We start from the raw sequence: 27,088 nt of genomic DNA, 5'->3' as shown, positions 1-27,088 counted from the left end.
GTGTCACTTCCACAACATTTAGTGATTCAGTTTAGATTTTAGTATTGTCGCAGGATTCCTTTTGTTGCACGGGTAAACTTTATAGTCAGGTCTTTATTAAAATTGCCACTATAGAATATATTTTTAACCAACAATAGGTACAGGAATATTTAACCCTACAAACAAATTTGAAGATGACAACTGGGTGGGAACGTTTAACAGACAGCCTCGTTTTCTCACCGGATCGTTGTTAGTTGTCTAACCAACCAGGCATATTGGGATGGATGTGTAAGAAAATTAATTTAATTTTATTCGCCTAAAGTCAAACTTAAATCATATAATAATAATATGTTTATTGAAAAATACCCAGTATGGCGCTGTAATTAGAACAGATTTCCAAGTTTACACTAAAATGACGACTTTATGCAGCTCACGTGGTTACTCTTGCATTCTAGATTAGATGACGGTGGATGCTACGAATGCATTGGAGCCATCAAACTCAGATAAAACTGATTATGAGCTGATCTGTGGAAAATGTATTTTCAGTAATAGTTGATGAATGATCATTTGTGTGTAAAGATTTATGTATAATCTTCTGAATGCATATTTGTCGTTTATTTAATAGCCAGAGGGATTTGGGCAATTTAAGGGATAGTTCACCCAAAAATCATAATTATGTTATTAATAACTCACCCTCATGTCGTTCCACACCAGTAAGACCTACATTTATCTTTGGAACACAGTTTAAGATATTTTAGATTTAGTCCAATGAAAATGTCGCAGACGTTAATGTGTAATGACCTATACAGAGCCCTGAAATACGTTTAATGCTGCATTTATTAAAATACAGAAAATATATAAATCAAAACGCGATTTAAATTATAATATTAGGCCAGGTTTAAGCGTAGAGTGATACCAGAAATCATAAATTCATAAATAAATGGGTTTGTTTAGTCTTAATTTAATCTTCTGATCTGCACACGCTTCTCCTGCACGCGCTTTCACCTGTCTTTCACAGAGAGACGCGCGCTCTCAGAATTAAAAAAATACAATTAAATTACTGATTATTCCGCATTTACAAGTAGTTCAAATATTTAGTTTTATAGATTCTAACAAATAAATAAAGGTAATCACTTCAGCTTTTGAAAGTCATAATTACAATTATACAATTAATTTTTACAACTAAATGTATTTTTGACACAAAATGAGATGACAGAGAAACTCTCTTATTCACCATTTAATTAGCTATATGAAAAAGTAACTAAATGACATCAACTTGTAATTCTAACTGAGAGTGACACTGACCCTGGTTTTTCATGTTTAATACGGTATTTAAGGCTAACTATTGCATAAAGTACTAAGTTATATAAAGAAACATGACGTGACTGGACTTGCAGAATTGAAATGCAGAATTTGCTTAACATCCACATCGCTGCTTCTTTCACACTGCAGTCAGTTTTTTTTTTTTTTAATTGAGAGGAAAGCATGCAGCATATATTTACATATTTATCCAAACGCCGCTCAGCAGCTTCATGTTCAGGGTTGCCAAGTTTTTGCAACAAAACCTGCCCAATTGCTACTCAAAACTAGCCTAATCGTGTTTCAAGGGCAAAAGTTACGTTCGGGGGGTAAAATACAAATATTTTTGATGGGGATCCTCCAGCAAAATTCGCATTTCAGGGGCTAAATATCTAAATATCTAGGAACCACCCTTACGCATGCGCACGCATCATATACCTGGGTGCCGCGCGCTATTTCGCTCAGATTTCATTCCTTCAGGGAAGCGAATCATCTGTGCCCTAGGAATCATCTCGCGTTCTTCAGCGGTTTTCTACGAGCAGTGTTAACTCCTCTTCGCGGACGCGATGAGTTTTCGAAGGTGTAAGGAGCCGTGTACCAGGTACATCACGAATGGAGACTCTCATTAAAGATGCGTAGTATGTCTGGGTTTACACACAGCGCTTAGCTGCCTTTCTTCTTGTCCCCATTGTGATGGCCTGCGGCTCAGAGTACTGCGCTCCAGGGGGGGAGTATTTTCTGATGTCGCCCCCGTGTCTAACCCCCGCCATGTCACTTCTGCGACTGCCGAGGCACCGCACGAGGCGATAGCTTGGGGTGACACGTGTGACATGGCTTTCGAGGACAGCGCAGTGCTGGAATATTCTCCACATCGCTCGCTCTCCCCTAGCCTGGTGCAGAATAAAAGTTTTATTGAGCCTGTCCTCTTCTCTAATGAGGATTTTCAGTCCACACCGGAGCCACATAGCCATCTCCTTCGGTTGTGGACGCTATGATGACGACGTTTTATCCGCCGCGGCCTCGGGGTCTGAGGACTTCGCGGCCGACACTGGCTCTCTCCCTCCTAGCGGACAGGAGAGGCGTGTTTCCCCCTCCTACAGCGAGCTGTTGGATGTGGTTTCTCGCGTTGTGGGTAAATTGGGACTGGATTGGGAGGTTGAGAAGGCCGAGGCCCAACCTTCATCTAAGCTGGACGACCATTTTCTAACTAGTCGGACACCTGCACAGCCCCGAAGGCCTTTACCTTTTTTCCCGGACCTCCACCAAGAGGTTTCGAGGTCCTGGAAACAGACATTCTCGGCGTGGATTACTAACGCTGCGGCTGTGGATTTCGCCACCATTTCCGATATGGCGAACCATGGCTATGCAGCGATGCCTCCGGTGGAAGAGACTCTCGCCGAACACCTCACCTATGGTGCCCCCTCGTAAGGATTGGGGCCCTAAGGTTTTTCCACCGGCTCACCAACGTCAGCGCAAAAGGTTAAACCTGAGTTCAACGGCTAATACCTCTCGTTCTCGGGCCCCGAATAGCAGCTCCTGATGTTCTCGCTGCTTGCCAGGGACTGTGCCCTCCATTAGAGAGCGCTGTTGGACCGCTTTTGCGCATCCAACACTCTCACTGCAGTCCCCATGCTCAAACACTGACTGTCTCGCCACAAACAGCGCCTCGAGCAGCATTGGATCGAGCTGTTATGCCAAACGTTCCCTCAGACACTCTGCGCAATCCAGCTTTCAGAATTCAAGGGACGATTCAAGGGTCTTGCACAGACGACCCGTTTATGACGGCTCACACAACCGCCGCTTTTTCGCTAGCGGCAGAGCCCGATGTTCAATCTGTTGGCCTAATTCCTGCCGTGGGCACGTTTCAGGATTATACACAACGAAACGCAACGACTTTTACGCATGCACTTCCGCTGTGCACGAACGCCCCGAGCTTTTCGTGCCCGGACATTTTAACGCTTATGACAGCGTTGCAGGAAGAAGAAATCTTGAGACCGCTAATATTGTTTCGGACCACGTGGGAACGTTTGCCCGACATTTCTCAATGGGTGTTACGCACAATTTGTCACGGATACACCCTTCAGTTTCGAAGAGGCCCGCCTCCTTTCCGCGGAATTCTTTCCACAGTTGTGAAACCGATGGAAATAGCGGTGCTGCGACAAGAGATGTCAACTCTGCTGAGCAAAGGGGCTATAGAAGAAGTACACCCCTCTCAGATGGAGTCAGGGTTTTACAGCCGTTATTTTGTGGTACCAAAAAAAAAAAAAAAGACGGCGGGTTGCGACCCATTCTGGATTTACGCCGTTTGAATCTTGCACTCAGGCCGAGCAAATTCAAGATGTTGACGGTAAAGTCTATTTTGTCTCAGATTCAACCAAACGACTGGTTTGTCACGATCGATCTGAAGAATACATACTATCATATTCAGATCATCAAGAGACACAGTAAAGTTCCTCAGATTCGCTTTAGAGGGCAAAGCGTATCAGTACCGCGTTCTTCCCTTTGGCTTAGCTCTGTTTTGAACTACTTAGACGATTGGCTGGTGTTAGCGCAATCGCAGACTCAAGCACACTCTCATCGGGATCTTGCGCTGAATCATTTAAACAGCCTAGGCTTACGCACGAATTTCCAGAAAAGTGTTTTAATTCCCTCTCAACGGATAACCTTTCTGGGAATAGTCTTGGACTCTCGCGCGATGACAGCAAAGCTTTCTCTCCCACGCGCTCAGTCAATTGCGTCATGCATGCGGTGCTTCAAAGCGGGTCGCACAGTGACAGTGAGATTGTGCCTCAGACTTTTAGGTCTAATGGCAGCGGCATTCCCCGTAATTCGTCTGGGATTACTTCACATGCACCCTTTTCAGTTGTGGACGAAAAGACGAAATATTTCACCCCGTTGTCTTCCACATCGGACAATTTCGGTGACACGGAGGTGTGTGATGTCGTTAAAACTATGAATGTCAACCGAATTTCTTCTAGCCGGGGTTCGGCTGGGGATTTGTGCTTTGCGAGAGACTGTCACGACGGATGCGTCTTTGACCGGTTTGGGAGCTGTTTGTCAAGGGCGTCCAGCCCACAGAGTGTGGACAGCGACACAACCCAGTTGGCACATAAACAGGTTGGAATTACTGGCAGTTTTTCTGGCTCTCCAGTATTTCTCGAATCTGCTGATCGGCCATCATGTGCTGCTCAGATCAGACAACACTGCGGTTGTGTCATATCTGAATCATCAGGGAGGATTACGCTCTCGCCCCCTGTGCAGGCTGGCGATACATGTTCTTCTTTGGTCTCAGAACAAATTTCTGTCGATCCGAGCTGTTCATGTCTCCGGACGTTTGAACTTCGGAGCGGATTTGCTATCCAGGCACACTCTGGAGCAAGGGGAATGGAGGTTACACCCCCAAACGGTGAACCTCTTATGGCAGATTTTCGGAGAAGCGAGAGTGGATTTATTCACGTCGAACATGACTACGCATTGTCCGCTATTGTTCTCCCTATGCCCTCCATCGCCCCTGGGCTTGGATGCGCTAGCTCACAATTGGCCCAGGACCAGTTTGTATGCTTTTCCCCCGATTCGTTTGATCCCTGCGGTATTATCGAGAATACGGCTGGACAGAGTGGAACAGCTGCTGCTGGTGGCTCCGCGGTGGCACACACAGCCGTGGTTTGCGGACCTGATCAGTCTGTTAGCGGGCTCTCCATGGGAGATTCCCCTCAGACAGGATTTATTATCACAAGCACAGGGAATGATTTGGCACCCGAGGCCAGATCTATGGAAACTGTGGGCGTGGCCTCTGAGCGGAGTGAGTTAGTATGTTCGGTCTTTCTGTTGAAACTACCGAGACTATACTGAATTCTAGAGCAGCTTCTACGAGACGCTTATATGCTTTCAAGTGGAGACTGTTTACGACCTGGTGTGAAATTCGTAATATGGATCCAGTTTACTGCCCAGTGGCTTCAATACTGGAGTTCCTTCAGGACCGTTTTTCGGATGGAGTGACGCCATCCACTCTAAAGGTTTACGTGGCAGCCATTTCGGCTTACCACGAATATATAGATGGTGCCTCAGTGGGCCGTCATCCACTGGTTTCTCGTTTCATACAGGGTGCGCGACGGCTGAGGCTTTTCCGCCCCGTGCGAGTTCCTTCATGGGATTTATACATTGTGTTGCAAGGTTTATCAGGGCATCCGTTTGAGCCCTTGAAACTGTACCGGATAAAATCCTGACTCTGAAGACGGTTCTTCTTATAGCTTTATCCTCCCTCAAGAGAGTTGGGGATTTACAGGCTCTCTCTGTCTCACCCTCGTGCATGGAATTTGCACCGGGCTTTGTGAAGGTGTTGTTGCGACCGAGGCCTAATTATGTCCCTAAGGTCGCATCTAATCCCTTTCGCTTTAATCCCTAAAACTCTCTTTACCCCCTGCTGAGGCGGGGTCAGGAGATCTAAGTCTTTGCCCTGTGAGAGCTTTAAAGGCTTATGTGGATCGTACAGCCCCATGGCGTGAGTCTGACCAGCTGTTTGTCTGTTTTGGACATAAGGGTAAAGGCCATGCTGTTACAAAACAGCGCATGTCCCATTGGCTGGTGGAAGCAATATCTTTAGCCTATGAGGCGCGCGGACTTGCTTCGCCATTAGGAGTTAAAGCACATTCCACGAGAGCAGTGGCTTCTTCTCGAGCTTTTCTCAGTGGATCTTCTATGGATGATATCTGTGCTGCGGCAGGTTGGTCCTCACCGAGCACTTTTATCAAGTCTTACAGTCTGGATGTGAGGAGGGCCCCTGGCTCCCGGGTTCTCTCCGCTTGAGCAGATGCTTCCTTGGATCCCAGGTACGTCAGGCGTTATGGTATAGCGTTCCCATAGAAGGTGACGTCACTGCAGTATCGAAGTGACCTATGAAAGGGAACATCTCGGTTACGTATGTAACCATGGTTCCCTGAATAGGGAACGAAATGCTGCGGTCCTGGCCGTGCCATACCTTGATAGCATTCTTCTTCTTCAGTTCATGAAATCTGAGCGAAATAGCGTGCGGCACCCAGGTATATGATGCGTGCGCATGCGTAAGGGTGGTGCCAGGCGCTATTTGGCCAATAGGATTGGCGAGATAGTATAGGGCTTCAGACATTCGTCACACCGAGGGGTGTTCCCATAGCCGGTGACATCACCGCAGCATCTCGTTCCCTATTCAGGGAACCATGGTTACATACGTAACCTAGATGTTTTCCTCTGAAGGGCTGTCTTCTTCTCTTGAATTGCATCCCGGAGGGCTGAATTACTGTTTTGCACTACAGCGCCACACTGGTCAAACAGTATAATTGCATGCTCTGACATTAGGTCTTATGAGATCAAACGACTACTCAACAACAAAAAGATTTGTCGACATTTTTTTATTGCTGACGTCAATATAGTCGACTAATCGTTTCAACCCTTCTTGAGTTGGAGCTTCCCTTTGCTCACATACACATATGCAAAGATTGCAATTGCACTAAATGCAATTGTGCTTGTTGCAATGCTCCAAAAGGCATATTATAGCTGCTGTTAGAACACAATTTTAGGCAATTTAACACAAGTTAATCCTAATATAAACCTTTTGTTTTGTAGAAGGGATACCAATGCCGCTATGCTAAGCAATTATGAGGTCAGTATGCATTTTAAACTTTTTTTTTAAGATTAATTTTGGATCAACTTGTGTGGTATACACATGCATAAATGGCTGCCCACTGCTCCGAGTGTGTGTTCACGGTGTGTGTGTGTGTGCGCACACTTTGGATGGGTTAAATGCAGAGCACTAATTCCGAGTATGAGTCACACTTTCACTTTTACTATATTCCACTAGGTCTATCAGTTGCTGACAGACCTGAAAGAAAAAAGAAAGGAGATGGTTAAACATAAGCACAGCACTGGACAGCAGAATCTCAACACCATTATGTATGAGGTGCATCTCTTAAACCAAGATGATATAAAATGTTTGGTCTATGAGAGATTGTTTTCTTCATGATCTTTAAACGGGGTGATCTGTCATGCCTTTAAACATTTGATGCGTCTGCCTCTGTAGACCCTGAAGTACCTCTCCAAGACGCCATGTGCTCATCAGAATCCGGACACTGTGAAGGAGTTCCTCACTGCAATGCTGCTCCACAAGCTTACTAAGTGAGTTACAGAAAACTTTATTTTTTATTCCTTATTTTGCCCCAAAATGCCTTGTTTAATTGTGTAAATAAACAAGGAAAACTTATAGACGTGTCACAAACAGTGGGACAAGCACAGACGGTGTCACACTAAATACAGTGTATTACAACCACTCTGTAATTCTAAGTTTGAGATGTATCATTATGAAAAATTGTCATGTGATGTTTGAGACTACAGTGCACATCTGAGTAGCTGTTATGCAGCTGACAGTGATTTTAATATTATTGCACCTGTTTGTAAACTGTGGCAAAAGGTAATATACTTCTGGTTCTTTTTTTTCCTGTTTAAAGAGCTGAGAAGTTGCAGCTGCTTAACCACAGACCTCAGACTGCTGTTGAGATCCAGCTGGTAAGACTGTACATACTTATATATAAATATATATATATAGCTGCATATATATATGCAGCACAAACTGTTTTTACCATTAATGATATTGTTTCTTGAGTAACAAATCAGCAATATTACAGTGATTTCGGTAGGATCATGACACTCTGAATATTTGAATGATAATATAAATACACCATAATAAGCAAATAGCATATTCGGATTGTTGTTTAGAAATTAGTCTTGAAGGAACATTAATCATACAAGAATGGGGGATTGATGAGAGAAAGGATAGTTTTCTCAATTACCACTGCTGGATGATAGGTATATAACCTATATATGAACTTACCTAACAGATGGTAGAGGAGAGCGAGGAAAGACTGACAGAAGAACAGATTGATGAACTGATACAGAAAGTCACGGACGTCCTGCCTGGTGACCCTCAGAAAGAAGCTAGTCCATCTGCTGACCCTGAGATGGAGACAGACCAGTAACATCACCCCTGCAAACTCAATTATATATATATATATATATATAGAGAGAGAGAGAGAGAGAGAGAGAGAGAGAGAGAGAGAGAGAGAGAGAGAGAAAAAGAGATGTGTATGTGTGTTTTCATTTTCAAACACAAAAGAAACTTTCTTCAGATTTGTTGACAGTGCTAGTGCTAATGTTGGCTAATATAAAGTGATGTCTAAGAAAATTGTTAAAACATCTATTTATTGTTCCTGATGTGTATATATTGTACAAGCAAATGATTAAAAAAATCCATATGATTTTGTCAGCTTTTTAAACCTATTTGTAGGAGTTGCATTGATCTTTTTTGGGGGGTGGGGAGATATCATCTTCTGGAGTCAAAACAAGTCTCACTTCCTCTCTGGTATCCTTCCTGTATTTAATTTGGCTCATAATTACACTTCATAATTTGTTACCATTTAAAGGTTTGGTTTGAGAGAGATTGAGCAAAGCAAACCTGGTCGTTTAGTCTTAATTATGGTATCATTTGACAAACTCTCTGACCGAACTGTGTGACTATGCGAGGTCAGTGCGTGACTGAGAGATTGAGCTCTTATAACAACTAAAAGTTTACCGAGACCTTTGTCTATAAAGCAGACATGTGCATTTATGTCATTTAAAGACGCTTTTCTCATTCCAGCCATTCAGAAAACAGTGCAACATTGAAACTGAAGGTTATTCTTCTTTTATATATAGTAAAGCCCAACACATATCGATGATTATATTAATTTAAAAAATATTCTCATTGACCGTTCCTCTGAGGATAATAGAGACTGATTATATATTCGACACGAGTCCAGCGAGACGCTCCTCCACGAGTTTGATTTATGACAGCAATGCCATGTCATAAAGAGAAAACCAATGAAAACCACCTGATTGGCAATAGACGTTTGCTGTGGCCAATGAAAGTTGAGAGTTCCTCTTCAGCGCTGTTGTAATTGGTATGAATTTAAGACTTTTTTTCTCTCATTTTTTTTCAGCTTTTCGCTGGAATCGAAATGGTTTGACGGCTATTTCTCAAGCGTACACTTAAGATTCACGAGAAATGTGCTCGCGGTCTAAATCGGAGCTTCATAGCTCCGTTTACACGATCACCACGTCTGCATTTCACCAGACACACGTGATTCTGGAGAATGTAAGGATTCGAGGAGTTGTGACGTTACTTTATGTGCGGTAAGACACGATGAGCTCTTGTTTTCTTGCTGAACTGTTCAAACTAATATAGTTGTTTGGGATTTTTTTTTTACGTGTTGTGAACGTGTTTCACTCATAGTTTCCTTGTCGCAGGCCACCAGTTGTGCTGGCGAGTAACTTTTGATCTCAGGTAGATTCGGTCCTCGATTTCCCTTACTATCATTTTAAACTTGTCTTCTTGTCACGCAGCTTATACATTATAGTGATGCACGTAGTATAATGGTTACTGTTACAGCTCTGTCTACTTGTTGCATTATTTTCATTACGTGCACGTTTCCCATAAAATATACGGAAGCGGTCTGATGCCATTATTCATATTTAGTTTTTCTGCTCGGGCGGCAGAACGCCTTTATTATCATTTTGGGAATTTAAACTGCTGTGACACCAAAAAATACGGTCCAACATTGAACACACTATATGCTGTCTTGGTAGAATGCGTTTTCAGACACGTCTCTAGAAAAGACCAAAGTAGCAAGCATATATACTTAACGTTATTTGTTAAACTTCTTATTTTCCTTATTAGTATGCAGAGAAGTTTCTTATAGATTATTATGGCTCAACCAATGGCGTGAGCCTGGGGTGGGACTATCTCTTTGTTCGACCAATGGGAACTTGTCATTAGGTCTCATTCATAACTGGGGGATTATTTCAACACATTATTGGAGATTAAATAAAAATGTACGTCTAGTTCACAACACGTGCATACATACATACATTTTTTCTGTGGTAAGAGTATTCTTAATGAGCGACACATACTAACTAAATCAGTAATTTACATAGAAATTACCCAGTCATCTCCATTTTAAAGGCTTTATATTCAAGAATAAATATCTCTTTAAAAATTAATCTAACACATTTATGTTTGTGCAAAAATATCAGGTGTTAATGTTTCATGCATTGCATGCATCACAAATAACACCTATGTGCATCTCAAATGCAACCACAGATGCTTGACACAACAGGATGCTTTGCTGCTGAAAGGTGTTAAAACCTTTTCCAGAGTTTAAAGGTTACGTGTGTGAAAGATGCTGTTGACACTCAAAAACCGAGGCAGTGTAACCTGCACACATAGAGGTAGCAGTGTAACCAAAGCGTACCTGCTCATGTGTGCAAAAGGAAAACTAGATCTTCTGGTAGATAAGTTAGTCGACAAGATAAACAACATTAAAATAAGAAATATGTCAGTTTAATTATTAATTTAATCAAAAAAAGGAGTATTTTAATAATCTCTCTCCATGACATTCGAAAACATATAACATTGTACTGCTGAATATTGTCTCGGATATTGAGTCCAATAGATTGAGATCCACTATACTAGATTATTCTATTTAGTTTCAAGATGAATGGCGTGCTCATTCCCTTTTAAGTTTGATTTGGGTGCTCTTCGGTCCAAGGTAGAACATCTTAAGAGGCAGTGTACAAGTTGTCCATTTAGGACATGTCATTTTTGCAATAAAGACATTTTGATTATGGAGTGCCTCGGCTATCAGAGATTTCTTTTCTCTACACTGCCTCACTAGATTATTCTTCTTTGACCTGGATAACTTACAATATTCACAATTATAAACTAAATATGACTCCTACAAGTTACACACAACATCCTTTCGCAGCATTACATTGTTTTTCTTGTTAAGTTTTACAGGAAATTTTCCTTTGATCTGTTTTGACTTGCAGTTCGAGCATAGTCTTGAGTTACAGCACTCAAATTGGCAAACTCTAATTGCCTAAACCTAGTGTTGTACTCTAATGGTATTTAATGTGACATTTAATGTAATATGAGATACACTATAGTAGCCAGTGTAGAAACAGACCTGGCAAAATCTGTTTTTAAAGTGTTTTCCTTCCCCTTTTTTCACAGGCACAATGGTGCTGACAGAGAACATAAGGCTTGACTTACGAAGTCTGAATGTATTGAAGCTCCAAGCAAAGGCCTGAAGAGCTCCTGGCTGGAAAAAAAAATTGCCCGTCCCTTCCCTCCCCCAAAAAAACCTTTACCTAAGCTGCCTTTCAGCATTCTTTCACCCTGAACCTTTCTGGAAAGCATTTTCCCCGTCTTTCCAAGAACCCTCTCGACCACCCCCCTTCTTCTAGACTTCTGCTAAGTCTATTTTGCCCATTTTGTGGCCTCATTTTGCTTTTTTATATCCATATTCTCCCCTAACAATAAGTCATGAGAAAAAAAACGTGCAATGTTCTTCTGGTCTGTGGGGTCATTAGCTCCATCACAGTATTTTATCTTGGCCTCAGCCCGATAGAATGTCCAACTGCTCATTCTCGGTCGGGACAGCATGGGTGGGCGGTAAATCTACAAACTGGCCAAAACCTAAGCAACCTGTTACAACTCCCTGAGGAGTACAATGAAGAAACCCCTCTCATTTTCATTGGCGGAGTCCCTCGTAGCGGCACCACACTGATGCGGGCTATGTTAGACGCCCACCCCCTTGTTCGGTGTGGAGAAGAGACCCGTGTCATTCCCCGGCTGTTAGCCATGCAGGCCTCATGGAGTCACTCCGCACATGAACGTGTCCGTCTGGACGAGGCAGGCGTCACTCAGGAGGTCCTGGATTCAGCTGTACGTGCCTTCCTGTTGGAGATCATAGTGGGGCACGGCGAGCCCGCTCCGAGGCTCTGCAATAAGGACCCTTTTGCTCTCAAGTCCCTCAACTACCTCTCCAAGCTCTTCCCAAAAGCGAAATTTATTCTTATGCTCCGCGATGGCAGGGCCACCGTACATTCTATGATTTCCCGCAAGGTGACTATCACCGGATTCGACTTAAAAAGTTACCGGGACTGTTTGGTGAAGTGGAACCGGGCGGTGGAGGTTATGTATGACCAGTGCCTGGCTGCAGCGGATGGCAACTGTCTGCCCGTGCATTACGAGCAGCTGGTCCTGCACCCTGAGCGGGTGATGCACAAGCTCCTTCAGTTCCTGGATCTGCCATGGGACACTGCCGTGCTGCACCACGAACAGTTTATTGGGAAAGCTGGTGGTGTTTCACTGTCAAAGTAAGTGAGTTTGAGGCTTTGAGCTATTTGCTGTCACACTTTTGACAGATTATTATCACATTCATGTGATATTTCTTACCTCTTTTTGTCTAAATAAATGGGAAATAAAACACTGAAAAAAAATTATAATATTATAATTGTTGGGTCTGGGCAAAAGATGTTATATTCAACAAACTAAAGCCATATAGCCACAGTTTACCTAAAACCAGGAAACTAATTCTTAATTTATGACCACGATAATTCATATGATATTTTTTCCCTCTGCATATCAAGTTTGGGGTTGCATTTGATACTGATAAGGACATTAAAAAAAGGAAAAATAAAAATACATTTGTCCCCATAAAGTGCGACCCTGTCAAGAATTTTCATTTTGTCATGATCATCAGCTGGAGTGCCCATGAACTCCAATAGAAAGCACTCCACTCAGGACTCTGGCATTCTTGTATTTCCATTCCCAACTCCATTTCCCATAATCCCGTGCTAAGGGCTAATAGCCACCAGGTGTTCCCCATTACCACTCCCCTATATAAACTGTTTGGACTCTCCTATAGTGCGAAGTCTTCTGTAACATGGAGTCATAGACGTTCGGCTCTATATGCAGTGGTTTGATAAAGAGAATGGTTAGACAGGCAGTAATCAGAGCACAGCGTCAAGTATGTCAGGGATATCCAGAATCAGTACCAGTAACAAGCAGAGGTCGGGGGAGGTAGCAGAGAAACACAGTCGGTATAAACAAACCAAAAGTCAAACACGGAAGGAACAAACACAAGGAAACCGCTCGGCAATGCCAGACAGAACTAAACAAGACTTCGCACTATAGGAGCGTCCATACACAGTTTATATAGGGGAGTGGTAATGGGGAACACCTAGTGGTTATTAGCCCTAAGCACGGGATTATGGGAAATGCAAGAATGCCAGAGTCCTGAGTGGAGTGCCCTCTATTGGAGTTCAGGGGCACTCCAGCTGATGATCGTGACGCATTCACTGTTTCCATTTACATCTATGGCTTTTCCAGAAACTGGATCAAACATGCAGGTTTACATTTCCTTGTCAAGAGTTGAATTAGTGCTCTCTATGTAAATAGTCTCTGTAGAATGAGCAGTAAAACAAATAAATTAGAAGTAAATAGGGTGTTAGTTGGGTCAGCAGGCGTTTACAAAGACCTCATGAGCACTAATTGGGTGCAAATTCTGTAATAATTGAACCATCGGTAGATGTTAAAACTCTGGAATAAGTAGATTTGAATTTTCAGTTCATACTGCAATTTGCGATTTGGTCACTTTACAGACTTAATCTTTTGAAGGCAGATCTGTTTAATTTCATATCTTAGAAAAGCACGTAGGCCTTGTCTGCCATATTCCTAACTACAGTGTTTCTAAATAGATTGATTATACATTGTCTCTCTGATCCCTGTCTTTCCTCCAGGGTGGAACTGTCAACGGATCAAGTCATCAAGCCAGTGAATACAGAGGCTCTGTCTAAATGGGTGGGCAAGATCCCTGCTGATGTGGTGAATGATATGGCCAGCCTTGCCCCGATGTTAAGTCGCTTAGGTTATGACCCTCTAGCCAACCCACCAAACTACAACAAGCCTGATCTCTTATTTCTGAAGAACACAAAAATAGCGAGGGCAATCCTAAACTGAAAGGTCCTCTCAACTTGTTAATATTTTGAAGCAATAAACAGTGTGCATTTTATGAGCTTGTAAAGCCTTTACTTGAATTAACAACTTATAGTATTGACAAAACTGAGACACTTTAATCAGCAGTTTTGTAGGAAAAGAAAAGTTTATATAGGATCATTGTTGCTTGTGGCAACAGTTTCAGTGATAATTAGGCATTCTAAAACCTAATTTTAATATTGTATAGTAAAGTCTTTTTTTCCGTTAAATTGATTTAAATGTTTTGTTGTTTGTATGCTTTCTATTGCTAATAATTTCAGTCTACTGACTGTATTTTATTGTCTTCTTATTATTTTTGTATGTGTTAATGCATGATTGCTGTGGTAGATGTGTCATAATGAGTGGTTGTTATTACACAGGAAACGATGTTGAAAGAGTAAGTTAACAGTTGCACAGAATTACCACTTTTTAGTTTGTTCATCCTGACTGCAAGAGTATGAATGAAGTTTTGACATGTTTTATAAAAGTTAAAGACAATCTAATTTCATTGTAGGCTTTTTATTGTGAATTTATGAATTACATACTTGAGAAAACGTGGTCCATATGATGGACTTTGGACATGGTCTTTGCTGTGGATGATTTCTCAGTCCTCGACATTCCTTCACAGTGAAAGTCCAGTAACGTTGGACCGGTCTGTCTCACTTTCATGAGGTTTCAAAGCGTGTTGTAACATATACTTTTTTGTTACAGAAGAACCATATATTGATTAAATGTTGGTTATTTCTAAAGAAACCCTGTGTGTGCATAAATGTGAGAGATGCTCAGATTTTGTAATTAAAACAAATTGATAGGACTTTAATAATAATAAAAAAAGACTGCTTTTTTTAATTTACTTGAGTTGTCCTTGCGTGGCAAAGAGAAAAAAACATATTGACCCCGACGTGATTTGAACACGCAACCTTCTGATCTGGAGTCAGACGCGCTACCGTTGCGCCACGAGGTCTTATGGAAGCGAGACTGGAATGATTTATTAGTGTCATTTATTATTTCATTTGTGGTGTACACGATAATACTGGTACATATATATCTAATGTCACCACGAAAAAAAGGTGATACTGAGCTCGCCAATGTCCTTTCTGATAGCTCACCATAAGAGGATTAATGTTACGAGGACAAAACGTGCAGTACTGCACTACACATAGTCCACGCATTTTGATTTTTTTATTAAAATGTATCTAGGGATCACAAATCTTTTTTTTCATTAATCTCGAAAACAATATATTTAACGTTTTTTGTTTTTTGAAGGCTTCCGTGTACACTAATGCTGTTCCCTTGAAATTTTCATTAAATATTTAATTTAAAGGAACAATTTGTATGTTCTTTGATTTAGGTAAAACCCTATTTAAAAAAACGGTAAAAATGCGTCTTAATTCAACAAACCTGTTTAATTAAGAGTTTAATTTATTAAGATGGAGTTCTAGTATCTTTAGTGTTCATGAGCACAAACACGTCCCTGGTGGTCTAGTGGTTAGGATTCGGCGCTCTCACCGCCGCGGCCCGGGTTCGATTCCCGGTCAGGGAATGGGCTTTTTATTAATTTTGTGCTCCCCATATTACATTATTACACAGGATTACACACACACACACACACATATATACGAGTAATTCTGTAATTGCAGGTACATTTGGTGTCCGAATTCATTATTTTTTTCGGGTTTTTTTTAATGGTTAAATATTTTATTATTTTAGTACTATGTTACTCTTTATAATGTAGCTTTTTATGACATGTTTCAATGTGTAAATCATCTCAACTAAATTGTTAATAAAATTATGAAATAAATAAATAAAGCAGAGCTGCGGTAATGACATCTTGTGCCATGACATCAAAAACAGACTACTCTAGAGAACAGCAGTAAAAGAAACAGAAAACAGCAGGTATTGCATGTTGAAATAAAGAACTCAAACTTCCTTTTCAAAATTTGGTTATTTCGAGATAACGAGAAAATTAAGTCGTTATAACGAGAAAACGACTTTCGTTATGTCGAGATAATGAGAAAATTAAGTCGTTATAACGAGGAAACGACTTTCGTTATGTCGAGATAAGAGAAAATTAAGTCGTTATAATGAGGAAACGGCTTTTGCTATAGCCTGGCTCACACTACAGGATTTTTAAAATCCTAACCGATTATGAAATCTGGCTGCAGCACACACATTAGGAGAATTTTCGCAGATTATCTTCCCTCAAATCTTAAACATGCACACACTTCAAGATTTGAACATCGCGGCGCAATACACACTACAAGATATCATTAAGATTATCATACCAGATTATCATACCAGAAGGAGCGCGTCACGTGATGTCACGCAGCAGTTCATCACTGATATTTGTTTACATTAGCTAGCGTGCTGGTAGCTTTCTGCACTCACCCAATGCTTTCAAAACTGAGGCGGTTTTTACTCTAGCGCTTCTTTTTCTCCTTACGGTTGTGATGCGTTTTCCACACATTATACAGACTGTCATGTTACTACAAAATGTCAAGAAACAGTTTCCTCTGATTTAACTATCCAATGGAGCCGTACATCAACTGTTTTGCGCATTATAAAAACTTATATGTATTTATTTTTAGACCACATTTGTCCAAAATATGTATTATGTAGGTTACATAATTGAAATGAAACGCCATAGATAACCACAGCACGTAGCCTATCACAAGCCACTTCAAAATACACCTAAAACACCAGTAACCATAGACACCAGGCACATCCGGGAAAGAGCGCGACTAGCGCACTCATGCACGAGATTGGCTGCGGTAAACTGAGTACCAAAACTGTGCACGCTACTCGCATCTTCAGCGAAAGACTGAGAAGGTAGGTTAATGCACTTTTTTTGGACTTATCGTGTCATGTTATCTCTACCAGATAGTTTGTAAAATAATAAACTGATTAGAATAAGCACTTAACGTAACTTTAATGATCCAATGAGATCTTGTTTTCTGGTGTTTACGTGTAGCTAGTAAGAGCATTAAGTCGGTGATTCCAAATAATAGGCCTATTTAAAATGTAAATACATAGAAAATGTGTGAATTATAACGTTCTGATGTTACTTTAGTTTTTATATGGAAAGCAGTTGTGTGTTTTGGAAAATGATTTACAATTCAAATTTTGAATGTCGTTTTTTTTGTCACTTCTGTATGCAAACATTTGCAAATAACGACCATAAGAGTGTTACCATGTTCTAAAGGTCACAATTAATTAAAATAAAATAAAAGACAAAAATAAGAAAACAATTGGAATGTAAAGAAACGATATATATATATATATATATATATATATATATATATATATATATATATATGTATATATATATATATGTATATATGTATATATATGTAACACCTATATGTATTTTTGTCCTTTATTTTTTAATACCTAGCCTAATTAATTGTGACCTTTAGAACATGGTAACACTGTTGACAATGGTCATTATTTGCAAATGTTTGCATACAGAAGTGACAAAAAAACGACATTCAAAATTTGAATATATATATATATATATATATATATATATATATATATATATATATATGTGTGTGTGTGTGTGTGTAATGCGGCATATATACTACAGTATAACTATTAAATATTATGATACATATTGGGAGGGTTTTTAACATTTGAACCTGCATGAACGATTACAGAACTCCTTTGCCTGGTGCTTTGGAAATTTAATGAAGTGGGCTATTAATTGTCAAATCTTTTATAGCAAACCAACTGCTAGATGGAAATGAACCTTTCTTTAGTAGGTACTGCATTCAAAATAATATCAGTTGATAATATTTGAATATTCCTTGTACTTCCACCAAAAATAATTTTCCTATTGTTTTTTATTCACGCTCCCGCCTCTGCTTTCCAATTTGTTTATGTTTGCTTCTTCATTTGCACATTATTTTGCTATGCCCCTTTCCAAAAAATGGCCTACAGAAGTCATCTTAAGCCCTTGAGATTTTATGGTAGCCATGCATTCATTTCAGCAGTCTTGTGAGTGTGTATTAAGATCTGGCTGTTTCCAGCTCACAATATGATTTTCATTCATAGGCCACTCCTTTTTATCCCCTCTAGGCTGAGAAATGGACGGCTTTCATGTGACCATTCGAACCTCAGCATCTCCGCTCTCAGGAACGTATGGCAGGGTTTGGATCTCTTTGATTGGTACTCTGAGTGAGAGCCCTCCTGAAAGAGTGGAACACTGTCTCTTGCCAGGCTCAGTAAGACAAACACCTAATTTGAGAAGACATAATATTATTCTGAATGTAGCAGAGCATGAATCTTAGCAGTTTATTCAATGACTTGACAATCATATTCAGGTGAATAAACCAGGTGGAGGGTAATGACAGCCTACACACCATCACGAAGTTGCGAACAAGATCCAATTCCAACTTTTAGGCGGAAGCCCACACGCCCCAAGGGGCGGAGCTAGCAGTGACGCATCCCAGGTGGCCTACTCCCAGCCCTTATATTACACATACCTGGTTCTGATTGGCTGTCATTTTCCACACTGAACACAGATGAAATTAAGTAATTTAGCAATTTTTACAGTTCTAATAGTTTACAAATAAAAATATAAAAATAAATAAAAATATTTGTATAAAAAAATTTTATTTTTATACAAATAAAAATACTGGAATATGGGGATGTAGCTCAGTGGTAGAGTGCATGCTTTGCATGTATGAGGTCCTGGGTTCAATCCCCAGCATCTCCAAGAACTGTTTAAGGGAAGTCGTGGCCTAATGGTTAGAGAGTCGGACTCCCAATCGAAAGGTTGTGAGTTCGAGTCCTGGGCCGGCAGGAATTGTGGGTGGGGGGAGTGCATGTACAGTTCTCTCTCCACCTTCAATACCACGACTTAGGTGCCCTTGAGCAAGGCACCGAACTCCCAACTGCTCCCCGGGTGCCGCAGCATAAATGGCTGCCCACTGCTCCGGGTGTGTGCTCACAGTGTGTGTGTGTGTGTGTGTGTGTGTGTTCACTGCTCTGTGTGTGTGCATTTCGGATGGGTTAAATGCAGAGCACAAATTCTGAGTATGGGTCACCATACTTGGCTGAATGTCACTTCACTCACACACTCACCTCATAAAAAAAGTCCATACAGTTTTAAAAATTAGCTTTTTATAAGGGACTATATTTGTCTTTTACTTCATGAAGGTATATTCTTTTTTTGTACCACATAAGAAAAAAAAACCGTTGTGCCTATTTGTGTCAAAAGCTAATAAATCATTAATATCAAATACGAAAGTAAACATTAAATAATTTTGATTGATTATTTTGTTTATGTACACCACTGTTCAATAGTTTTGTAAGAAACTACGATTTCTTTTCTGTATTCTTTTTATAAAAACATTAATAATGTAAAATATGAATGCAATTTAAAATCACATTTATTATTATTATCATTATTATTTTAATATGTTTTATAATGTAATTTATTTCTGGGATGGCAGAGCTGAATTTCCAGCATCATTACTTCAGTCTTTAGTGTCACATGATCCATACAGAAATCATTGTAATATGCTGATTTGCTGCTCATCAAATATGACCAATATTCGAAACAGTTGTGCTGCATGTTGTTTTTGTGGAAACCATGATACATTTTGTGTTTAAATTTTTATTTGGTGAATAGAAAGCAAAAGAGCAGTATTCATTTGAAACAGAAATCTTTTGTAACATTGCAGATGTCTTTACTGTCACTTTTGATCAATTTAACGCATCCTTTTAAAAAGTCTTTTAGCAAAATATATTACTGACCTTAAACTTTTGAACAGTAGCATATTTTACATAGACAGTGTGTCACAATGTTCAACAAGCACATGACTACCTCACACCCTTACACTAATGCACTTACAAATACACACACACACACACACACACACATAGAGAGAGTAGAGAAACCAACTGCTTTTTATTTCTTTGCATTTTTGTTTCTTTAGATGGCTTTCTAATCTAGTCGTCTAATAAACCTGGTATTGTACAGTATATTACAAATATTTTTGGCTCTTTGATGAATTGATTTTGTTCCTCTTTTGTAAGTTGGTTTGGATAAAAACATCTAATGCATAAATATAAATGTCAATAATCAGAACAGCGTACACCCTCTAACAGTTACAGGCCACTACAGTATCGCCTGAGGCACTTAAACCCATTCTAAACCTGCCTAGAATATGATATATATCAAATGACTGTTAAATAACTGAGATATAAAAACAAAGTCATACACTATGACAGCATTCTTTTAGACTGTGACCCTGTCTATCAGGTACACATGCAAATGTGGTGTTTTTGTTTTTGGGACAGGCCTACACAGTTGTCATCAAGTCTAAAGAGGAAGTTGGCATAGTGGTTTTGTTGAAACTCCGTCTTGAGGCTCAGCCTGGCTTTCCGGACCTGGATTGGCACTGTGGGGATGTGCAGGTGAGACGGAGTTCTGAGGATCCGGAGGTGGAGGTTTTTCCTTGTCATAAATGGATCCGGACAGCAGATGGTAACGTCGAGCTTCGGAATGCGAAAGGTGAGCTGATTCTGTTTTCACCATTCCTTTAAACCTATTAATTTGGTGATAATATCCTTTTTATTTCCTGTATCTCATATCAACACCTATTCATGTTTCCTCTCTCTAGTGTGTCTGAAAAATAAGGAAACATTAGCAATCCTAACCAATCACAGGGAGAGGGATCTCCAACAAAAACAACAGTTTATCAAGTAAAACATTTTGACTCATTAGTTTATTGTTTTTGTCCTCCCAACTATTTTAAAATCAATAGTTAATAAAGATGAGGTTTTTTATCTGCAGGTGGGGCACATTTGTTGAAGGCGGTCCTCACTGTGTAGACACGTCCAGTGTTACATCTCTAGGACCAAACTTTAGTTACATGCATCAGCGGTAATGGTTTAGCTTTCTTAAAGCTTCATTACAAACTAGATTGATGTTAATTTATTCTTATATCATATGAACTGAATTTGACAATGAAATGTTGTCCCTCTGCTTGTCTTTTAGCCCAGTTTACAATGTGCACTACATAAAGAGTTTCATAGAAAGAAGAACATCTTGGAGCAGCCTACAGGAACTTGAGACATTCTTCCTTTTCAATGGAAGGGAGAACACAATTGCCAGTATGCTAAACAAATATTAACAATTTAAAATATACAAAACTCATATGTGTGTGTGTGTGTGTATATATATATATATATATATATATATATATATATATATATATATATTTATATAGATATAGATGATTTTTTTGCTGTGCAATTCTCTCATAGAATATGTTCAGGCTCATTGGCAAGAGGATGCATTCTTCGGATATCAGTGCCTCAATGGTTGCAATCCCCTGTGTATCAGACAGATCCATAACCTGCCTTCTAATCTGTCTGTCACTTCAGAGATGGTCAGACCTTTTCTACCATGGGACTCATCATTGGAGCAGGAGATGGAGGTGCTTACAAGTGTTCAAATGTGGATTGAGGCCATTTTTACATTTTAACAGAACATAATTGTCATTCTATTTAACTTTGTATTGTATATTGCATAGAGAGGACATTTATATCTTCTGGATTATGAAGTGCTGGATCAGCTGCCTGCTAATACTGTCAATGACAAACAAACCTACTTGGCTGCTCCTTTATGCCTGCTGCATTACAACCGACAAGGAGAACTAAAGCCCATTGCCATACAAGTAAAAATATTTAACTGCCTTTTATTGTAATAGTCACCAATCCTTGATTAGATGTATTAAGATCTTTTGGATTAATTTTAATGACCAAATGAATGCTAAAATCAAGACCCAAATCTTAATATTTCAGCTTCAACAGGCTCCTGGTCCACAGAATCCTGTTTTCTTGCCCTCTGATTCTGCACCGGATTGGTTGTTAGCAAAGATGTGGGTCCGTAATTCAGATTTCCAGGTCCATCAGCTACTTTCCCATTTTTTGCGCACTCATCTTATAGGAGAGGTGTGCTGTACTGCCACACTCAGACAGCTGCCCGAGATTCATCCTCTTCACCAGGTAGAAACAAAGTTCAGCTCAAAGATACAGAACCATGCAATGTTGACTTTGACCACTAGGTTGTTGTTGTTTTACTGTGGTGAAAGCAGTCCTGAAGGACAAGGTTGGTTTTCTTACTTATTTAAGGAAAAGATGGAAACCCAAAAAAATTGGCTTTGGTAAATTGTAATTATGAGATATAAGCCAAAACTTTTTATGTCATAATTTGAAAACCCATTTCCTCCACATAAAAAGACAATTAGAAGATAAAAAGTCTGAAATACAAAGTTCAAATTATACAATTAAAAAGTCATTATGACAGACCGATTAGAATAACGAATCGGTCTGAAACTAAAATAGTTGTATTATTTACAAATAGACAGGAATGAATTACTAAGCCCTATAATCTAATGGCAGGGCTTTCAGATCACAATATCATTCTTTTTTCCATGAAGCTATAAAGACATAATTTTCATTCCTCAGCCACACCAATATGTAAATATGAATCAGTTCCAACTAGCCAACAGGAAAACCTTGGGGTAGTACTAAAAGAGATTGATTGGAATGGGGTCCTCTCTAAAAGTGATCTGGAGAATGACTCTGACCAATTTACATTAACAACTAAGAAATTTATGGGGCCCTACCTCAGAAAGTGGAGCCAAAGAAAAGCAGGGATATATTGCCCTGGCTTAATGAAAAGTGTAGGAAACTAATGAAGGAAAGAGATCAATTATTGAAACAATCTTTAAAAACAGGTCTTACAATAGACAGACAAAATGTACCTCATTAAGAAATAAAGTAATTAAAAGGCTAAGACAAGCTAAAGCCAACTTCTTCATTGATACTATTGAAGAGGCAAGAGGAAATCGGTAGAAGATATGGCAAACCATCAACAAGTATAAAACAGAATTATAACAATAAATATTTAAAGTTGAAAATCAACACTGAATTAGTAACAAATCCGATCATCATATCTACAGAATTAAACACCTTTTTAGACTCTGTTAATGAAATAACTAAATTTTTTAATTCACCTAGCTGTTCTATTTGTTGTATTAATTATGCACAGCCGATTTTCCACCCACAAGAAATAACTGAAATAGAAATGAAATAGAAATACTATCAGTGACTTAAATAATTCTAAGGCCATGATATATGGCCTTTATAAAAAAAAATGTAAAAAGGCATAAAGAGACCCTTCTACAGCCCATTACATATTTGATTAATCAGTCCAAGGTGTCATCAGCATGGAAGATGGCCCTGGTCACACCCATTTTTAAATCAGGTGAAAGATCAGATATGGCCAATTATCAGCAAATCAGTATTTTGCCTGTTGTTTCTAAAATTGTTGAAAAATGGGTGGCTAAATGACTGATTCAACATCTCAGAAAAAGCAATAATTTATTTCTCCCTATGCAATTTGGGTTCAGGGCCCATCACTCAACAGAAACAGCTAACTGTTTGTTTTTGGAAAAGGTTACCTAGATAAGAGTTCTTATGTTGGTGCTGTCTTTCTAGACCTAAAGCGGGCTTTAGATACTGTTAATTGTGAAGTTCTTTTATCTAAATTAACATATTTCAAGAACAATCTCTCAACTGGATAGAATCATACCTGTCCACTAGAAACCAATGTGTTCGTAATAATGATTCAAAGTCCCCATTCTTTGAATGTCCAGTAGGGGTCCCCCAAGGCTCCATACTTGGTCCAATCCTTTTTACATTATATGTGATTTGCCAGAAGCATGTAAAAATGTTGATGTTCAGATGTATGCAGATGATGCTTTAATCTTTACATATGCTAAGAACTACCAAGAGATAGCATCCACACTTACATCTCCAATGGCTTACATTGATGACTGGTTTACTAAAAAAAAAAAAAAAAAAAAACAGTATGGCATTTACCAAACAAAATATGAGGGTGTCACATTCTAATGTGTTCCTTAGAGTACAGGAGCTTGATATTGTTAATGATTTCAAGTATCTAGGAGTCACATATGACTCCACCTTAACATTTAAATGTCGTAAAAAAGTTTGGCAAATAAAGTTAAATTCAATTTGCAGAATTTTAAACAAGTTTAAACAAGACCGTTTCTTGACACCAAAGCTGCCAAATTGTTCTTATATACTATGATATTTTGACATATTGAGTATTGTTTTACAAATTGGTCATTAACTAGCACAGATACTCTTAAAAGTTAATCTCTATTAAGGAAAGCCATAAAAACTTTTGATAAAAAGGCATTGTCATTCCACCATTGTGACATCTTAGAGAGACATACATTTTTAAGCTTGTTTGTTATATAAAGTGTTACATAATCTTGCACCCTAGATGGTTTAATTATTTAGCTTAAACTTTAAATTGTTTTTCAGCTCCTGATGCCTCATATCCGGAGCACTCTTCAGATCAACATTCAGGCTAGAGTCACTCTTCTGGCCACAAAAGGTGTTTTTGACAAGGTTGGTGTGTTTAATATATTCTGTTTACCCTGGGGTGGAAGTGAAAGAGAGAATCTAGTTTTTCCTCATGATTTAGTTTAATTTACTATGGTTTTCTGTTTTTTTTGTAGTCAGTAGCCTGTGGTCTGGAGACAATACCACTGCTGCTTGCTCGAGGAACGCAACGTCTCCGCTACAGCTCAATGTGTGTGCCAGACGACATAAGAATGCGAGGACTGGATGCACTACCTATCTGTTACTATGCACAAGACGCACTGAGGGTCTGGGATGCTCTACACAGGTACTATTTACAGCCTTCAGCATTATATGAATCAGAGTCTTTAGGATTGAAGTAAGCACATGATTTGCGTTTGCCATGCAGGTTTGTTGCAGGCTGGATTCGTTTGTATTACTTTGATGATAAGGACGTCCAGCAAGACTGTGAACTACAAAACTGGATTAGAGAGATCTTCACGGAGGGATTCCTTGGCCTCAGTCACATAGGTTCAAGAAGAAAACTGTCACAGATTTTGTTCTTAGGCACAAGGGTCAATAACATAATGCCCATTTTGTCATATTTATTAATTTATTCAAAAAATACATAACAAATGCACTACAATGACAATTAAATTTCGAATGAATCATTTTGGTTATTTGGGGGGGGGGGGCATAAAGTCAGTATTGTTTGGCTGATTCTATCCTGATATAATGAAAACAAAAGGCATTGTTAAAAGACTTAAATTCTTGAGAAATACATTTTTAAGCAATTTGGCATAATCGTTTATTATTATTTCTTAAGAAATGTCTTTTGAATCTAGTTTAGTAATCTTTTTCAAAGACTGATTACTGTGGACCTTCCTGTCATTGACCGATACAATTTCTGTCTCAACTACTTCATTTATTCTTCACAGAGATGTAAAATGCATAAATTGATCTTTGCTTTGCCTTCGTATCATGTTCTCCAGGAGTTCCACAGTCATTTCAGACTGCAGCCGAAATGTGCAAGTTTGTTACCATGGTGATCTTTTCCTGCTCAGCACTTCATGCAGCTGTGAACTTCTCTCAGGTGTGTTCAGTTATTAATAAACTGACAGAGGTGCTTAGGAACAGCATATTATGTCCACCTAACTAATTCAAATTCACTGAACTCATCTCATTTCACCCCTTTTAAACCAATCTCCACATTTAGCTGGATTATAACATTTGGATACCGAACAGTCCAGCAGCCATGTCACGTCCACCTTCTCAGAACAAAGGCTCGGTGTCTGAGGAGGACATTTTCTCCTTCCTTCCGGAAGTGAACTCCTCTTGCCACGTCCTTAGTGTCCTGTCTCTATTGTCACAGCCTGCCGTTGACTTTGTGAGTGTTAACACAATTTCTAAGGTATTTCTGTGTGAATATTTACACTGAATATTTACTGTAGGATGCAGACGTGATGTTCATCTAGCCATTACTTTCTCTTTAGGTGCCCTTGTGCCATTATAATGAGTGGTACTTCAGCAGTGGTGCAACTACCAAGCTTGTGGAGGAGATCCAGAGAGAGCTGAAAATGATAGCAAAAGATATCGCAAACAGGAACAGCCAGCTGGAGTTGCCCTATCCTTACCTGTCTCCAGACCACATTGAGAATAGTGTGACTATTTGAGTTCACTGTCAAAATTGAATCATGAGTTGTAACTTTATGCCAAAAGAAGGTTTTAAAAGTTTTTTTTTTTTTTTTTTTTTTTCATTGATTAACCTAAAAGAGAGCTCCTTAAAAACCTGACAATAGCATAAAATGTGCAGTCCTGGGATTTAAAAAAAAAATGTTTTAGAAAATTTTAAGTTTATTAATTTAAAGTTTATTAATAAATATTTTATATATACCTTTTTTCCATGATTTGACAAAATTACAATGTTATTGGAAATAATGCACAATAAAAATAGTCTGTTCACAAGTGAGATTTACCTTGATTTTTCTTTGTTGTCTTCAACCATCAAGTTTCAAAGTTAATTTCAAGCAAGATTTTCACTGAAACTAACTTAATACTTTTAAGACTGAAGGTCTGGGGATGGGACAAGTGTAGAAAAAAAATCTTTGCATGAATTGCATTTGAAAAGTAACAAAATAAAAGATTAATGAAGTTATTCTTAAATTTTCTATTAATAAGACTGTACAAAAAAAGGAAATCAGTTTATTTTAATAAAAATGATGGATAAAACTGGATAAATTATAGAAACACTCATATAATAAGTTGTGTGATTCGGTGTAATCACGTTGCACTTGAGGTCACGTTGCCGTGTCTTCCAGGGCACAGGGGGCGGTAGTGTTCGGGAGACCTGTGTGGAAACAGTCAGTACAAGTCCGTTTGGTGGCGCACTTTTCTTGCCTGTGTTCCATTTCCAACTGTCATCCACCTTTTGACACCTGTTCGTACATCTAAAAACATTTGAAGGTCAGTTTATGTAAAAACGTATTTAATTGCATAGTTTAATCTAACCTAGCTAAA

The 27,088-nt window shown here is 39.2% G+C and overlaps 3 protein-coding genes and 3 non-coding genes across 6 annotated transcripts; 5 read left to right on the top strand and 1 right to left on the bottom strand.

Moving 5' to 3' along the window:
* The first annotated feature begins 185 nt into the window (after positions 1-185).
* On the top strand, positions 186-8,343 carry LOC132130356 (DNA-directed RNA polymerase III subunit RPC9-like). The gene is made up of 6 exons (XM_059542047.1): positions 186-267; positions 6,880-6,916; positions 7,115-7,213; positions 7,334-7,428; positions 7,758-7,815; positions 8,148-8,343. The coding sequence occupies exons 1-6, from the start codon at positions 260-262 to the stop codon at positions 8,283-8,285; spliced, it is 435 nt and encodes a 144-aa protein (XP_059398030.1). The 5' UTR covers positions 186-259; the 3' UTR covers positions 8,286-8,343.
* A 1,014-nt stretch (positions 8,344-9,357) lies between these two features.
* LOC132130488 (protein-tyrosine sulfotransferase 1-like) lies at positions 9,358-14,201 on the top strand. The gene is made up of 3 exons (XM_059542205.1): positions 9,358-9,477; positions 11,357-12,504; positions 13,930-14,201. The coding sequence occupies exons 2-3, from the start codon at positions 11,669-11,671 to the stop codon at positions 14,147-14,149; spliced, it is 1,056 nt and encodes a 351-aa protein (XP_059398188.1). The 5' UTR covers positions 9,358-9,477; positions 11,357-11,668; the 3' UTR covers positions 14,150-14,201.
* An 855-nt stretch (positions 14,202-15,056) lies between these two features.
* On the bottom strand, positions 15,057-15,128 carry trnaw-cca (transfer RNA tryptophan (anticodon CCA)). Its single transcript has one exon. It is a non-coding gene; the product is annotated as a tRNA-Trp (tRNA).
* Positions 15,129-15,635: 507 nt separating this feature from the next.
* trnae-cuc (transfer RNA glutamic acid (anticodon CUC)) lies at positions 15,636-15,707 on the top strand. The gene has a single exon. It is a non-coding gene; the product is annotated as a tRNA-Glu (tRNA).
* Positions 15,708-18,238: 2,531 nt separating this feature from the next.
* On the top strand, positions 18,239-26,370 carry LOC132130404 (polyunsaturated fatty acid lipoxygenase ALOX8-like). Its single transcript, XM_059542108.1, has 14 exons — positions 18,239-18,387; positions 20,471-20,684; positions 20,794-20,875; positions 20,967-21,056; positions 21,171-21,286; positions 21,440-21,612; positions 21,709-21,852; positions 21,980-22,183; positions 24,533-24,619; positions 24,730-24,899; positions 24,981-25,102; positions 25,564-25,664; positions 25,788-25,958; positions 26,065-26,370. Exons 1-14 carry the CDS (start codon positions 18,250-18,252, stop codon positions 26,242-26,244), a joined length of 1,992 nt encoding a protein of 663 aa, XP_059398091.1. The 5' UTR covers positions 18,239-18,249; the 3' UTR covers positions 26,245-26,370.
* Positions 18,810-18,881, top strand: trnaa-ugc (transfer RNA alanine (anticodon UGC)). Its single transcript has one exon. It is a non-coding gene; the product is annotated as a tRNA-Ala (tRNA).
* Positions 26,371-27,088: the final 718 nt, after the last annotated feature.

The sequence above is a fragment of the Carassius carassius genome, chromosome 47, assembly GCF_963082965.1.
Source record: "Carassius carassius chromosome 47, fCarCar2.1, whole genome shotgun sequence".
Taxonomy (NCBI): Eukaryota; Metazoa; Chordata; class Actinopteri; order Cypriniformes; family Cyprinidae; genus Carassius; species Carassius carassius.
This window is presented reverse-complemented; position numbering and strand designations above follow the sequence as displayed.